We start from the raw sequence: 16,051 nt of genomic DNA, 5'->3' as shown, positions 1-16,051 counted from the left end.
CGTCATCAAAGCGTCTCGCCACATTGCTTTCACCGGATATTAACCAACAGCAAAGCACAAAGAAACAAGCACTTCAATCATAAACTGTTTCATTTGATTCACTTCTAACGAGCTCCAGAACCGACCAAGCACTGAGTGTCAAATTTCTCCTTCATATATATATATATATTTTACAAACTTTATAAAAGTCTGGATTGGATTCTCCTCCCTGGCTGTATGCAAATATTAAACTTTTTTTTGAATGGGTTTGTGGTGATGTCAGAGGAGGGATTTTTTTTCTCTCTCTTTGGTTCCCCCTCCCTCTCAGTGGGTTTAGGGGCGGGTCACAAGCACTGAGGCAGCAGCTGTCAGTGAGAGCTGTCAGTTCCCGAGCAGACACACAGAGGCAGGCGATCCCTTCCCAAAGCAGTTCCGAGCGCCAGGTAGCAGTGATGTGTTTACCTTTTGTTTGAATCCTCCAGCGAGCAACACGTTGAGGAGGAGGAGGGGGGAAAAAGAGGCAGAGCAAAGCAAAGCAAAGGGAGTAAATCCCCCCCCCCCCCTCCGTGCTTCTCGCAACTACTGCAGTCCACGCTGCCACAACTACTCAGCTAGCCTTTGTATCTAAATATACACACAAAAAAACTTTCCTCTTCCAGACTGGCTGCTTTTTTTCCCCTCTGGAAACATAGTCGGAAAGATTTGTTTTGATTTTGTTCGTCGTTTCCTTTCCCCCGCCACCCTCCCCTTCCCCCTCCCTCCTGGTGAATCTCGCTGGAGTGCCTGGAGACACATTTCTGGAGCAGGATGAAAGCTAAGAAAGGTAGGTACAGGCAGTTGTTGCTTCCTCCATGCTGCTGGCACGTTGTCAAATCGTGCTCAGTGAGTGGCCTTCTTGACTCTTGCGTTTTCTGTCTGGAATTTTTTCTTCTTTGTTCTCTGAATTTGGCATTTTATTTACATGCATATATCTATATATTTTAAAAATCTTATGGAACTGGGGAGGGGTTGGGGGGCGATCGATTGGCAGCTGAGAGGATAAAGACAAGCGTCCCTTTTTTTTGGAAGGAGGAAGGCTCTGAGAGTTTAAAGGCTTTGTTTGGACTCTCACCTCGTGGAAACGTGTTTCTCTCTCTCTCCCTCCCTCCCCCTGCGAGGAAAACCTCACATTTCTTAGTTTCCAGATCCATTTCCCAGTTTCTTGAGGACGGGGTTTTAAAGTTGGGGGAGAGTTCAATTGTCCTCTCCTTGGGAAAAGTTTCTGAGAAGTGAAGTTGGATACAATGGATCCTGAGCCTCTGGGGGATTTCCTATTGATTTGTTGTAAAGCAGAGTGAACTCATAACACACTCACTCATCCACTCCCGCCCCCCTCCATAACCCAGAAACTTAAAACAAAATGTTAAACTTTAAAAAAAACCTGTGCTGGGTGGGCGGAATGTGCAGAATGATTTACAGAGGCGGTTATTTTCTGTTGGCAGGGTAAAACCTCCACTTATTAAACAGTCAGCCGTGCAGAACGTACTTTTATGTTTTGCCGTCCATTAACGTCGCAACACTTGGGATCTCAGAGGACACAATGCCGCCAAGTAATGAGTTACCATTCTTGTGTGAGGAGCAGCGGCTGGCTACATTGTGTTAGTTTTCTTGCGGATTAGTTGCTGGTGGATGTTTTCACTGTGTTTGGAATATGCTGGAATGTGAAATTCTTCACTCCCTCCCTCCCCCCTTCCTCTGGCTTGAACTATAGCCAAGTGGAAGAATGTTTGTGACAGGTTCCACTGTGCACTATCTTTGTTCTCATTTCCAAATAGTAATGTATTTTTTAAATAAAAAAAACAATGTTATCGTTTTGCAAGGTGCTGGGTGAGGCCATTTCAAATCCCGTTGATGTGGATTTTCCTTCAAATAGAAAATGTGCCGAGGAAAATCAAACTTTTTTTTTAATAAAGAAAACACAGTTGTAATAATTTATCACCATGGCAAACCAGAGGGGGCAGCCTCCCAAGTCAACATGGATGTTGCTTTGTGAATATTTCATGTTTAAATTTAATGAAATACACCAAGTTAGCAGCACGTGTTTGGAGGAGGATAAAATGTTTGATTTTTTTTTCAGATCCAGCACATCAGACCGAATATGAGATATAAAAGCCAGTGAGCTGATGTGGTTAAACTTTCTTTTTTTTGGGAGGTGGGGTGGGGAGAGGGGGACTTGGGTGTTAGAAGCGGAGTGGAGGAGCTCCTTCAGTTCTTTTGGCCTGATTCTCTCTGTTCTTTTGTTCTGGGTCAGTGGGATAATGGCTGCTGGCAAGGAGCAGGTATCACTTTACAAACTGACAGGCCGAGCAGCTTTATAAATTCAAAATCAGCCAACCAGAGGTTTCCCTGAGCAGGGGCAGAGGGTATTTTTTTTAGCGGATTTTTGCCTGAGAATGGGGCCGGGTGATTTGAAAAATCTTGAGGTTAATGAGGACAGCTTCTTGGGGTCATGGGCAAACTCGGGGCTTGTTAACTCCCCCCCCCCCCCCCCCCCCAAATGTGAATTGTATCATCTGTTTTTTTGTGTATTCCAACCAAAAATAACTGCAACCCAGTAGATTAGTGATCAGATCCTGCCAGGAGACTCAAATCAAAGATTATTTACTGGGCTACATTGAGATAACATTCCTTGCGATGGGAAAAGTTGGAGAAATGAAAGATTTGATATATTTCAGAATGAGCCACATGACTGCCAGGGTTAAGCAGGGCTGGAGCTGAAGTGTAAGGCACTAAGCTGACAGAGAGGCAGTGAATGTGTTAAGGGTTTACGTGCCCGGGCAGTTGTTGCAAGGTTTTTGATGAGGGATTTCTCCATTCAGCCGAGCGTCCTCTTATCAACTCTCTCTCCTCTCCATTCGCAGCGATGGGCCCGGTGTGCGGCAGCGAGACTGAAGACGACGACAGTCTGGAGGTACCCCTTGACCTGTCTCATGGAGGCAAGCGGAGGAGACGGGGGAATCTGCCCAAGGAGTCTGTGCGGATCCTGCGGGACTGGCTGTACGAACACCGCTACAAAGCCTATCCCTCTGAACAGGAGAAGACCCAGCTGTCGAGGCAGGCACAGCTCTCTGTACTGCAGGTGAGTGCGGCTAAACGTTTCGGGACACGGGCTGCTGTTAGTCACTGGGTGGTTAGACCACCGTAAAAGCTTCCAACCAACACTTGTTAATATAACACACAATATAAATGTCATAAAGCCATCGTAGCTAGCGACGATGAATAGTTGGGCTACATCATACAATCCTTCCATTCACCCAATGCTGGAGTTACTATCCTATAAATTGTTGATGTCAGCTGGTAGTAGTGACTGGAATTGCAGGAGTGGCCTGTGTACGGAATAATCTAAGACAGGAGGCTGAGAGATCACTGCAGGTTTGAGGGCTTGAAGTTCACTGGTACAGATGAGATCACATTTCCTCTTCTCCCCTGAAACTTGCTTTGTTTTCTTATTTTCTTGGACTTCAAACGTATTTCTGGATGGTCTTACGCAGTGTCACTCACGCGATGTTTGCTGTCCATTAAATGACATTAGTTAGCTGCTGTGTTATACTTGACTCCCCCACTAATCGCAATTATACAGTATCCAGAGAGGGGATGGACATTTATAAATTGCCAGAATATCTGATCTCCCACTTTATATGGATCCAACCCCATACCAAGCTGCAGGAGAATGAATTGTTTGTGGCAGTTTTATTTTACAAATGTTTCTCAGTTTGTCATCATTCTGGGCAAGGTCACAAAGGAAAACCAAGAGACTCATTGAGAAAGGGGAAGGAGAACATGGACACGAACATAAAGGCAGACTGTAAAAACTTTTTTAGGTATGTGAAAAGGAGAAGATTATCTAGAACAAATGTGGTCCCATTAAAGTAAAGTTTATTTATTAGTCACAAGTAGGCTTACATTCACACTGCAATGATGTTACTGTGAAAATCCCCTCGTCACCACATTCCGGTGCCTGTTCGGGTACACTGAGGGGCAATTTAGCATGGCCAATGCACCTAACCAATGGATCTTTGGACTGTGGGAGGAAACCAGAGCACCCGGAGGAAAACCACGCAGACACGGGGAGAACGTGCAAACTCCACACAGACAGTGACCCAAGCCGGGAATCGAACCCAAGTCCCTAGCGCTGGGAGGCAGCAGTGCCAACCACTGTGCCACCTACAGGTGGGGGCAGGAGAATTTATAGTGGAGACCAGGGAAATGGCAGGGAAACTTGTCTTCACGGAAGCAGATACAGAAAATCTCCCAGAAATACGAGGCATCAAAGGACTTGTGAAACTGAGGAACTAAAATAAATTAGCATTAGTAAAGTGGTAGGACTTGAAAGGTTAACTGGATTGAAGGATGATAAAACCCCTGTATCAGATGAGCTTCATCTCAGAGTGTTGAAGGAGGTGGGTAGTTTTCCCAAAATTCTACAGATTCCATAAAGGATCCTGTGGACTGGAAAATAGCTAATTACCCTGCTATTTCAGAACAGAGAGGGAGAATAGAAAATAGCTAATTACCCTGCTATTTCAGAACAGAGAGGGAGAATGGAGAAGTACAGACCTGTTGGCTTGACATCAGCAGTAGGGAAAATGTTAGAATCTTACAAAGGATGTGATAATTGACCATTTAGGGAAAAAAGGTAACATTGGATAGAGTCAACATGGACCTATGATTTAGAAATGTTTGACAAACTTGTTGTACTTGTAGCATAGATAAAGGAGAACCAGTGGATGTGGTGTATTTGAATTTTCAGAGGGCCTTTGATAAGATCCCGCATAGGCAAATAAAATGGAGTATCTCCCACAGTCCAAAGATGTGCAGGTTAGGTGGATTGGCCATGCTAAATTGCCCCTTAGTGTCCCCAGATGTGTAGCTTAGACGGATTAGCCATGATAAATGTGTGGAGTTATGGGGAGAGGGCCTGGTAAAGATACTCTGTCAGAGAGTTGGTGCAGACTCAATGGGCTGACTCAATGGGCCTCCTTCGGCACTAGGAATTCTATAATTTCTGGCGATTAATGACATCAAGGGATATGGAGAGAGTGGCATTGAGGTAGGTGATCAACTATGATCTAATTGAAAGGTGGAGAAAGTTCAATGGGCTGAATGGCCTATGATTCCTATATACTTGCAGCCCTATTCCTATATGCTTTCAGCCCCTGAAAAGGTAGTATTGGGCCTTCAACTATTGAACCTTTAATGGTGATAATCACAATGACAGAAGTGTTGCAGCGCGAAAGGAGGCCATTCGGGCCATCATGTCTGCATCAACTCTCCAGATGAACATAATGACTTAGTGCCATTCTTCTGCCTTTTTCCTGTAACCCTGCACACTGTTTCTTTTCAAATAATCATCTAATGCCCTTTGGAATGCCTCAATTGAACCTGCCTCCACCACACTGCCAGGCAGTGCATTCCAGACCCAAATTACTTGCTATGTGACAGTTTTTTCTCACATCACATTTACTTCTTTTGCAAATCACTTTAAATCTGTGTCCTCTCGTTGATCCTTTTACAAGTGGGAACAGTTTCTCCCTATCTACTCTGTCCAGTCTCTTCATGATTCTGAACATCTCTACAAAATCTTCTCTTGGCCTTCTTCACTCCAAGGAGAACAGTCCCAACCTCTCCAACCTATCCTCATTGCTGAAATTTCTCATCCCTGAAACCATTCTTGCACTCTCTCCAATATCTTCACATCCTTCCTAGAAGGATGCACCCAGAACTGTACATAATACATCAGCTGAGAACAGACTAGTATCAAACTAGTTTAGCATAATCTCCTTGCTCTTGCCATTATTAAAACCCAGAATACTGTATGCTATATTGTCTGCTCTCTCCACCTGTCTTACAAGCGTCAATGATTTATGTACATATAAATCCAGGTCCCTCTGCTCCTGCATCACCCCTTCCCCTTCTTAAGAAGAACATCCCCCTTATTTTATTTTGTCTGTCCATGTCCTTCTCCTAAAAAGCATCAGCTCACACTTCTCTGCACTGAACTTCTTCCGTCACCTAAGTGCCCACTTTGCCACGTGTTTGTTGTTTTGAAATAGTACCACATTTGATTTGATTTATTATTGTCGCATGTATTAACATACAGTGAAAAGTATTGTTAAGATTGTGGCAGTCATGGTATATGTCCAAGTTAGGTTGTTAAGTGGCTTGAAGGGATGTTGCTGTTTTTGTGCTTCTTGTTGGCAGAGGAGGCTTGACTGCAAGGTACTGTCAAAGTAAGGATTGTAGGTTGCTCTGGCATAATGACATTAATGATGGGGAATAAATAGTTATTAAATCCAGTGCTGATTAAGCCATCCTGGATGTTGGTGACCTTTTATTGTTGGAACTGCATGCAGGTGAGTATTGTGCATGCAAGCGTGTATTCTATTATTCTATCACACTCGTGACTTGATCCTTTTTGGACCGTGTAGAGGTATTGGGTAGTCAGAAGTCCAGACACCTGAGTGTGGCCAGACTTTTCTGCCACAATGTTGATCTAACTCGTTCAGTTAACATTGTGGTTAACTGTAACATCTTTTTATCCACACCCCATTGATGTTGGTTAGGGAAATCAGCACTGATAGTATAATTGAAGATCATGGAGAAGAATGTCTACCTTGCTGGAGATGGCTGCTCCTCGGCACAAATGTACCATGAACATTCCTGACTCTTGTCAGCCAAAGTCTAGAGGTGGCTCACCTCACCACCTGCTGTAGGTTGTTATAGGCTGCTGCATTATCAGAAGAGTTGTGAATGGAGTTGAACACTGGAGTCCTCAGTGAACAATCCCACTTGTGATCTTATGACAACAGGACAGTTCACTGATGAAGCAGCTGAAGGTGGTTGAGTGAAGGATTTTGCTGTGAGGAATTCCACCAGCAATGTGCTGGGGTTGTGATGTTGTATTCCAACAACCCTGACCAACTGCCCTATTTCTGCTAGGAGTACCACTCTAAAGTACTTTCCAATAAATTATGCAGTGAAATTGATTCCTTAAATATTTTAATTGTTTGTAAACGAGTTATTTTCTCTAATACAGTGATGCAGAATTCACTGTGATGCAGTATACAAACCAGCTGGACACCATTCAAGCTTTCAACTTTTATTGGTATGCTTTCAATCACTTTTGCTGATATAATGGGAGTTTGTGAAGTAACCTCTCTATACTATGATAAAACTACTTTGTAAAGCAGAATTTGGCTGATTTCAGTCAGATTCTCACAACATCAGGTTAAAGTCCCAACAGGTTTATTTGGAATTACGAGCTTTCAGAGCGCTGCTCCTTCATCAGGTGAGTCCTGACTGACATAATGCCAGTCCTGACTCAACCGATGAAGGGGCAGCGCTCTGAAAGCTCGTGATTCCAAATAAACCTGTTGGACTTTACCCTGGTATTGTGAGACTTATTACCGTGCCCACCCCAGTCCAACAATGAAGTGTAAATGAATGTAGCACTTGTCAAGAGACATTAAAAATGATCTGGTAAATGCTATTGTCAATCTGTCATGTTGGTTCGATGTAATGTTATTTTCTTGGAACAAGTTGGTTCGGTGTAATTTCTTAAAGCAGAATGCAGGGAAGGAAAGTAAGTATTTTAACAAACATGGCAGAAGTACTAGGGGTTGCCTTGTAAGTGTTATTGTTAAGTCAGCACCTATACCTAATTAGAATATGGCAAGATCCAACTGGTAAACAAGATAAATGACCATTTGCTGCGGTATTGGTTGAAGGAGGAATGTTGGCTAAGAAACAACTCTGCTCAATTTTGAATAATACCATGGAATCTTTCATGTTCATCACTTAAATGGGCAGGTGAAGACTGCTTAACATTTCTGTCAAAGCCGTACACCAGTACTACACCAAAATGTTGACCTAGATTGTATGTTGTCAGTACTATAGGATCTTTCATGTATCACAAACCTGTCTTGGTAAGTCTTAAACGTCATAGGGTAGAGTTTCTGCTTTGGGCATAACTTGCAATCTGAGCACAAATTATGTTAGTTTTCTGAAATCTTTTGCTCAAATTTCTACTCTGCATGTTATTGAACATAAATTCTTCCATACACCAGCACGACCAAGTAGCAATTTAGAATGTTTGTTTTTTCTTGTGCATGAAAAAGTCCTTGATATATTTGAGTGGTTTTGTTAATGCAGCCGTATTTATCACAAACATAAACATTTTAAATAAGAGTCTAGTCGTGGTAAATCAACTTGAAGCTTTTAAAAGGTACCTATTAGTATATGCCACTCCAACAATCTTTATAGACCATGAAGGTACATGAAGGTTTCAATGATGCATCCTACTCTAGATAATACTTTTTTAACCCACTGAGTCAATAAGAAAGCTTCTCCCACGTGTACAGTCTTTAATAGATTATTATAAGTGTTTTCAGTACTTACAGGTGAGGTGAAAAAAACTAAAATGAAAAATGTATTTCTGATATAATATGGGCAACAATGTTACTTAAGTAAAGTTTGTTGAATATTTTGCAGGAAATGCAATCCTCAGCCACAAATACCCCGAGTAAGCATTAGAACATTGTTATAATTTCCTTGTGGACCTGTGCAGAAAGGCACTTGAACTACATAATTACCAAACAAAATGTTGTAGCAGTGAGGCTAAATTGAGAATATTGCATTTTTGAATTAGGCCGCAAACATTAATCTTGATCAGGTTATCATGTGATGCATGAATGCAACTAAAATGATGTTGCCAGCTGAATTGTATAGTGCAGTCCTCAGTATCTGTAGCCACTTATGTTGACACTGTGCCCTCTGTGGCACAGTACTGCTGTACAGCAGTTACTGACTGCAGGATCATACTATAAATAAACTCATGCCTCCTACTTCTTCCAGAGTCCTCAGAATAAGGTATGGGAAAACAAAAGCCTCCTTCTTTTGGTCTTCTAATGCTAATTCAGTAAAGAGGGGAAGATTTGGCTCTTGAAGGTCTCATGTTTCTGCTTGAACACTGCTGTTACTGAGCCTTCACCCCTCACCCCCACCTCCAACAGTTCCTATTGAGCAGAGCCCAAGGTAAAGGAGCATGATTTTTTAATAGCTCAAAGACTGCAAAAAAAAAGTCTTCTGTCCTTCTGTTATACTGGAATCTTTAAGTGCTGAATATAGATTATTGAAACTTCCAGTGAACTGAGTGCTTTTAGTGGCTGGTTGAATTAATGCCTGTGTGAAACCATTCCCTAAGGTGGATCTGGTTTGACAGTACAGTGATGTAGGGTCTGTAATTTAAATGGATCACGTTGCATGTGGAGGTCAGATTCTGGGCAATTTGGATCCCCCAATGTACAGTAGTGTATGAAGAAACAAATACCAGTTTCACATGTTCTATTTAAAAATGGCTGAATGATGAGTACGGGTGACCTGATTCCAAACATTCTCTGAAGGCATACTGCCTGTATAACAACTCCTCAGAATACACCTGAATAATACAGATGAGAGCAAGCAATTGTTCACAGCAGGAGGAAATTTTACATTGCAAATATAAAGTGATTTTTTTTTTCCATTGAAATTTTTGTCTTTTGATACTTTTTCCAATAAAGCTAATATTGCTCAATACCTCCATTAATATATTCAGTTTGGCTGGGTCAGTGAATATAGTTAAGGATGAGTTAGAAAGATTTTTGATCGACCAGGGAGTAGGATTTATGGGGGGGGGGGGGGGCAGGAAAGATAAGGGGAGTTAAAGCCACAATCAGATCAGCTATGATCTTATTGAAAGTTGAAGCAGACTTGATCGGCCAAAAAGCCTACTCCTGCTCCCATTCCTTATGATCTCATGTTCTTAGATCTTGGTTTATGTAAGCAGAGTTATGCAATGTGTATTTTGGAGATTTGAAAAAAAGAATTGATTGCTAAACTGTGCTGGGTTATAAAATCTAACATCATAGCTGGAGACCAGTTATTTCTTTATGTCTGTGGCAGCTTGAAAGGGCTATCGAGTTAGTACCACTTTCCAATTCCCCTTTGAATCTTACTATTGAAATTTGAAAACCTTTTTTGGATGGGTTTTAATACTCTTGCTATTTCGGGTGCCATTTCAGCATTGTGCACTCCTGGGTCAAGTGTAACATTTTCAGATACAGAAAAAAAGGTCCATATCTCCTGTGCCCATGATGTGTCGTGGTAGTCCCTACTCAGTGTATTGATCATCAAAATTCACGAAGGGCTGTTAAGGACTGTTTAATGTGAGAAAGACTTGCATTTGTATGGTGCTTTGCATGACTACCGGATGTCTCCAAGTGCTTTACAGCCAAAGTAGTGCTTTTGTTTAAAGTGTGGTCTCTTGTGATGTCGGAAAGGAGAACACCGTTCCACCAGTCACATTGCAAAGGTGCCATACAGTTCATATTTGCATTTGTTTATAATTGCAGCAATGACTCCTAATGTTGGAGTTTTGTACGAGCAAGTAACGTAGATTCTTTACTGTTGATGTTTCTCATTTGGCTTAGTTTGGCAGTAGTTTTTTGACACTGGCAGCATGGGACAGCAGATAGATACAGCACCTGGAGTAGGTATCCATATGATCTTGTTTATCTCTTGGTACCAGTGCCATAGGTGGAGCTGTTTCCAGCAGCGTTGCTATATTAAAATGTGGAGACCACTGGGACTGAATATGATTCAAATTGTATTTTAACTACATGGGTTAACGATTAGTTGCCCATTTCTGGGGTGAATGGGGGAAGCCATGCTTTAAAAGAATGATGGTCAGTGATAGAATAACAGCAGATGACCCAATTCGCTGACTCATTCTCTTTGCAAATGGGGAATTACCGAATTAACTCTTTAGTGGCTTTTAAATGACTTACCAGGAGGTGGCTGCATTTTCTATACTTAGAGTGATCTGCCTTCTGATTCATGCAGTGTTGATTTTGTTTGCATTATTGCTGTGATATTGGTTAGATTTGAGTTCAGGCCATGGGGTAGTACTTTAAAATCGTTGAATAAAAAGATGTACACATGCTGATTGTCTTTCCTACTGAATTCCAGGTCTGTAACTGGTTCATTAACGCGCGTCGCAGACTTCTACCAGACATGCTGAGAAAGGACGGCAAGGACCCCAACAATTTCACAATCTCTCGCCGAGGGAGTAAGAGTGTGGAGCACACCTCAATGACTTCTAACAGCTATGTGCCAGACCTTGACGAGAGATCGTTCGGATCTACAAGCTCAAGCCCGGAAAATCGAGAGACCTCTCCGTGTTCCATCTCTTCTGCAGGTGGATTCCTGCCAAGACCATCGGTCATATGTCACACTACTGTCTCCACACCGAATGACGTGCCTTTACACTACTGCCCGCCCGCCAGCATGGAAGGAATGGATCTTTTGTCCAGTGCAGGTTTAGTGGATACCAATCCCGGATGCTCCAAAGATGCAGTTCAGATGGGGTCAAACCCAACCCCTCAGAGTGGACTGTTTAACACCCCTCCACCCACTCCTCCCGACCTCAATCAAGATTTCAGTGGCTTTCAACTGCTGGTGGATGTAGCGCTGAAGCGAGCTGCGGAAATGGAATCCCAGTCCAAGCTCATGGCTTAGATCCCACTCACTCTGGCTGCCAAACTTGACTTGAGGCAAGAAAAACACTAAAGCAAAAAAAGTTATTTCATGTGGAAAACGGATGCTTCATGCAGCATGATGCCTTCTTATTTGCACAAGGGAATCCCAAAACATGGCTTCCTATCACGGAATTGTCTTAACAGACTGCTCGCATGGAGACAGATGAACTCATGACTACTATAGATAGAGGTTCTTTATGTTTTGTAGTTGCTGATAATGTGAGAATTTTCCCATGATTATGTGATTCTTTACTTTCAATCTGTGCAATATTTAGATAAACAGAGCCTTCTTATCAGTCTTAGCATTCCTGCATGGAAAAAATGATGTGGCCTGTGCATTGTTTAGAACCAACAGTTTTTTTTTATATATAATTATGTATTATCACTGGGGCTTATTTCTAAAATGAGTTTTGATTTATTCTTTTGGTCTTTATTTCAGTGTAAGGCAGCAAACCATGGACCTGGAGAACTGAACTCTAATGTACTTTGCCTGCAGTGACAGTTTGTAGTGCAGACTCTTCCTCTGCTTTAAGCTGTTTCCGCAGCACCCATGCACAGGCAGGATCATACCTGCAATGTTGTTTTACCTGTGGCTGCCATCACTGGTATGCTGCTATTCTGGTAACCATGGTTACCCAACCATAAAATTAGCTGCTGTATCTGTTTCAAAAGTGACAGTCCAAAGTAGGGAATGAGACTTAAATCACCTGCTGCATGTTTAAAATGCTTAGTCGATGACCTAATTGCCGATTTGGTGGCTGGTGTGGCCAAAATCTTAAGTATAGCACAAAGAGCCTTGAATGTACATCTCTTACATTGATTCTTTATGGTTCTGCTCTCTCTTGTGCATATTTCATCTGGAGGCACTGAATCACAAGTCTGTTCCACCCAGGTCATCCTCTTCCATTATTGGTGGAAGTGTCATTGCTCCCTGAAACATTGCCTTTTATAGCTGGTGTTGTGAGGTCTGGATGGGTTACTGGTGGAGCTCGTAATATTGTTGGTTTGTCACCGACTGCCGTCAATATCTTGCGATGTTAATGCTAACAATCATCCATGATGGCTGTGCCATTATGCTTTCTGAATTTTCCGAGTTGTGATTCAAAATGAAGTTGGCACCAACCTTAAGTGAAGGACTTTGCTAATGTTTCTATAACTGCTGTTACATATCTGATCCGGGCTTGAGATTCCACGGGGCTTTTCCTGATCACCTACTTGTTGTTTACCCCCTTTATCTTAGGGATTCCGGCAGTCTCCTGCCTGAGTAATGGCAAGAGTGTTGGAGAATCACTATAGAATTTCAGGGCACGAGTTCAAATGTATATGACTAAATGTGCTAATAGACATAGAGACGTAGTAGACCAAACCATGTTATTACTAGTTTTGGTTTTCGTCACCCTGACAATGCACCTTATCTCAAAGACTCACTCCAATTCATTCTTCAGTATCTCAGTAGTGGCAAAAGAACGTACCTCTAACATGAAGTCCTGCTGGCAGTGTTCAATTTTTTTTAAAGTACTGAGCTTGGCTGCTGACCCTTTAATCATTGAAGTGCTATTTTCCTGGGATGATTCCCAGAAGTGGTGGAATGTACTCTACAACCCATTTACTTTACTTAAGCGGTGGGTGGGGAGATGAGAGAATGTGTAATTTAAAAATCTGTTTCCATGTCTTAAGATATGGTGTAGCTTGAGACTTGGAAATTGTAGTGATTTGCTTTCGCAGCTAGTTTTAAAAAATAAATACAGAATTTATTGGTTCTCGGATGCAGACCTGTGAATGAGCTTTGGGATCTTTCAGCTGGAAAAAGATTATTTAAACTGGACCTGGATGCAGTAATTTCCTTCACCACCCGTCCCCTCCAAACCCCAATATTTTTATCTAGTTTGCAGTACACAACTGATGCTCCTGATAACCTGTCTGCATTATAAGCAAATGAGTGCCTAAATCACAAAGCGTGATGCCATGCCATTAGTTACCATCTTTTACAAGCGGAGCTGGCTGATGGTGGAACCGTTTTCCTGAGCAATTTTGAATGTTGGAGAAAGTTGTGTAGTTGGGTGATTTTTTTCTCGTACTGATCAGACAACTTCTGAAATGATTTCTACTGCCATAATGTAGCAGGCTGTCTGCTCTGCTACTTTCAGGATTGTTGCAAAGCAGGTTATGGGAACAAGAATACGGGCCCTGAAATTCCTTGTCGTTTCTTTCGTTGACTTTGGTATGATCGCAGCGAAGCCCCCTAAGAAACAGCAACAATTACCATTTTTAAAAAATATATGTTTGCCTGGGAATCCCAATAAACTTTCAACAAGAACTTGGGGAATCCACCCGGAAAGCCTATGAGTACAGATGCTGGAATTATATCCTACCTCCTGAAGAAGGGTCAATGCAGTTTTTAAAAATTTTCTCCAGGTCCTAATGTTTATATATGTAAGAGGTTGGATTTTGTCCCGCAATAAAGCCAAATATCCACTAAAATAATTTCTAAACGCGACTTTAGTCTGGTTGCCATAATCTGTACCTCTTATAAAGAATTATGATCAACTTTTGTTTTTGGATGGGCTCTAGTTCCATGGTTTATCTTGTATAATTTATTATATTATGGATGCTGATGACCTGACAGGCACTGACTTGCTGTCGCTGACTGAAACTTGAATGGCAGCTGATTTAACACACTGTTAAAGTGACACAATCACTGAAGCATTCCAAATTATTGACTGTCGTTTTGAATTATATTTCAGTTCACATTCCTTTCCAGTTGGTCAACAGTACTGTATTGAAACATTATTTTTCCTGATTTAAACTTAATCATAATTCTTTAACTTTTAAAAAAAAGGAATTAGTGGCGTTTCCTACTTTTAATCTAGATATTTTAACCCTTCGATCTAGAAGGTATTTGTACAGTTTGCATCATTGTAGTCATCTTACAGTTGTAAAGCTGAGTTAAGTCGGACTGTACTGAATGAACCTGGTCCATTTATTTGCATTGATGTTTGCCTTATTGATTGATCAGGTTGCAAAGGCCTGTAAAGACTGACTAAAGCTGCAGTATTCCTCTTTGCCTTGCCACTGGATTCTGCAGGCAGGGTTCTTCTCACTTATTTCTTAATTATAGGGTGGAGGCAACAGAATGCAGTTTCACAATGTATCCAATTTTGATTTAAAAAAATAAATTACTCTATTCCTTCTTAATTCTGGTTCTATTTCTTCTTTGCATCTGCACACCGTGGCTATTTTTGGCAGAAGGTAGGATAGTGCTCTGCACAGCAACCATTTGACCATGCTGCCATTTATTTTCACGAGCTTTCGGAGCGCTGCTCCTTCCTCAGGTGAGGCACTCACCTGATTAAGGAGCAGCGCTCTGAAAGTTCGTGATTCCAAATAAACCTGTTGGACTTTAACCTGGTTTGTGAGACTTCTTACAGTGCCCACCCCAGTCCAACGTCGGCATCTCCACACCATGGCCATTTACTTTGTTCGAAGGGGTGTGGGTAGTGTGAAGTAACTGATTATAGACCATTGCCCCCTCCCCCATCCCCAATCTGCTCCATGTCAGCAGTTCATAGTTTTACTATCTGTCTCAGAGGCCTGAACTGTCATGAGGATTGAATTGAGCAGAGTAAGAGTTTTCTCACCCCTCACGATGTACAAGGACTGAGGTGGATCTGAAACTTCAAATTGGGGAATTTCACTTGTAAGGAGTGCACGTTGGAGAATTAGGAAAAAGCCATTGTAGCTCCATCTGCAACCATCCCAGCTGGACACTGCACAGTCACACTTGTTTGGCATCTAAAATCAGATACAAGTGAGATTTATGTGAACAATACAGTCTCATGAAATAGTGAGGAAGGTGAGAAATAGTTCAAATTAAAGTGGGAAAAGAGACGTTTAAACTGGTGAATAAATGAAAATATTCAGGATCATCTGCAAGGAGACCTAGTTGAAGCAAAGACATTGAGAGATATTTCATTCAGCTGGCTATTATGGAGAGGTGGGTTGTTTGATGGTTCAGCTTAGGTGGGTTGAATGTAGATTATCATTCTTTGCTTTTTTGCGGTAATGCAGCTGTTTTCAACATAACACAATAAAGTAGCAATTCATTTTGACCAGGCCTTTCTAGTTTTGCTAATGACTCATGCTGGTTTGTCATGTAATGTGATATTAGAAAAACTAACTGGCACATTGGTGTTCCATCTGAACTATGCTATGTTGACTTTTCTCCTCAGGGTAAAATTGATCATATTTTGTGGAAAATGTCCCAGCACTCTTCAGAGCTGTAGCAGAATGGACAAAACACAGTCAGCTGGGGTGGGCTTTCTAAACAGCCCTGCCTTGTCAATCTGCAGCCCCCCGTGGGCGGCACAGTAGTTAGCACTGCTGCCTCACAGCACCAGAGATCCGGGTTCAATTCCTGGCTTGGGTCACTGTCTGTGTGGAGTCTGTATGTTCTCCCCATG

At 41.9% G+C, this 16,051-nt stretch overlaps 1 protein-coding gene across 2 annotated transcripts; it reads left to right on the top strand.

Annotated features, from left to right (window-relative positions):
- Positions 1 to 364: 364 nt before the first annotated feature.
- Positions 365 to 14,779, top strand: tgif1 (TGFB-induced factor homeobox 1). 2 transcript variants are annotated; one of them, XM_078216062.1, is made up of 3 exons: positions 365 to 422; positions 2,880 to 3,097; positions 11,023 to 14,779. In XM_078216062.1, exons 2-3 carry the CDS (start codon positions 2,882 to 2,884, stop codon positions 11,569 to 11,571), a joined length of 765 nt encoding a protein of 254 aa, XP_078072188.1. In that variant the 5' UTR covers positions 365 to 422; positions 2,880 to 2,881; the 3' UTR covers positions 11,572 to 14,779. The 2 variants fall into 2 exon arrangements, with proteins under 2 accessions (XP_078072188.1, XP_078072187.1); XM_078216061.1 differs by having other exon boundaries at positions 370 to 802.
- The last annotated feature ends 1,272 nt before the right edge of the window (positions 14,780 to 16,051 follow it).

Source organism: Mustelus asterias, chromosome 7 (assembly GCF_964213995.1).
Source record: "Mustelus asterias chromosome 7, sMusAst1.hap1.1, whole genome shotgun sequence".
Lineage (NCBI taxonomy): Eukaryota > Metazoa > Chordata > Chondrichthyes > Carcharhiniformes > Triakidae > Mustelus > Mustelus asterias.
Note: the sequence above shows the minus strand (reverse complement) of the source record. Positions and strands in the feature narration are given on the sequence as shown.

Bases quoted from the DNA above. Each gene is read 5' to 3' on its own strand.
- tgif1 (XM_078216061.1), top strand. The intron at 3,098-11,022 runs GTGAGTGCGGCT...ACTGAATTCCAG, and splicing joins CACAGCTCTCTGTACTGCAG to GTCTGTAACTGGTTCATTAA.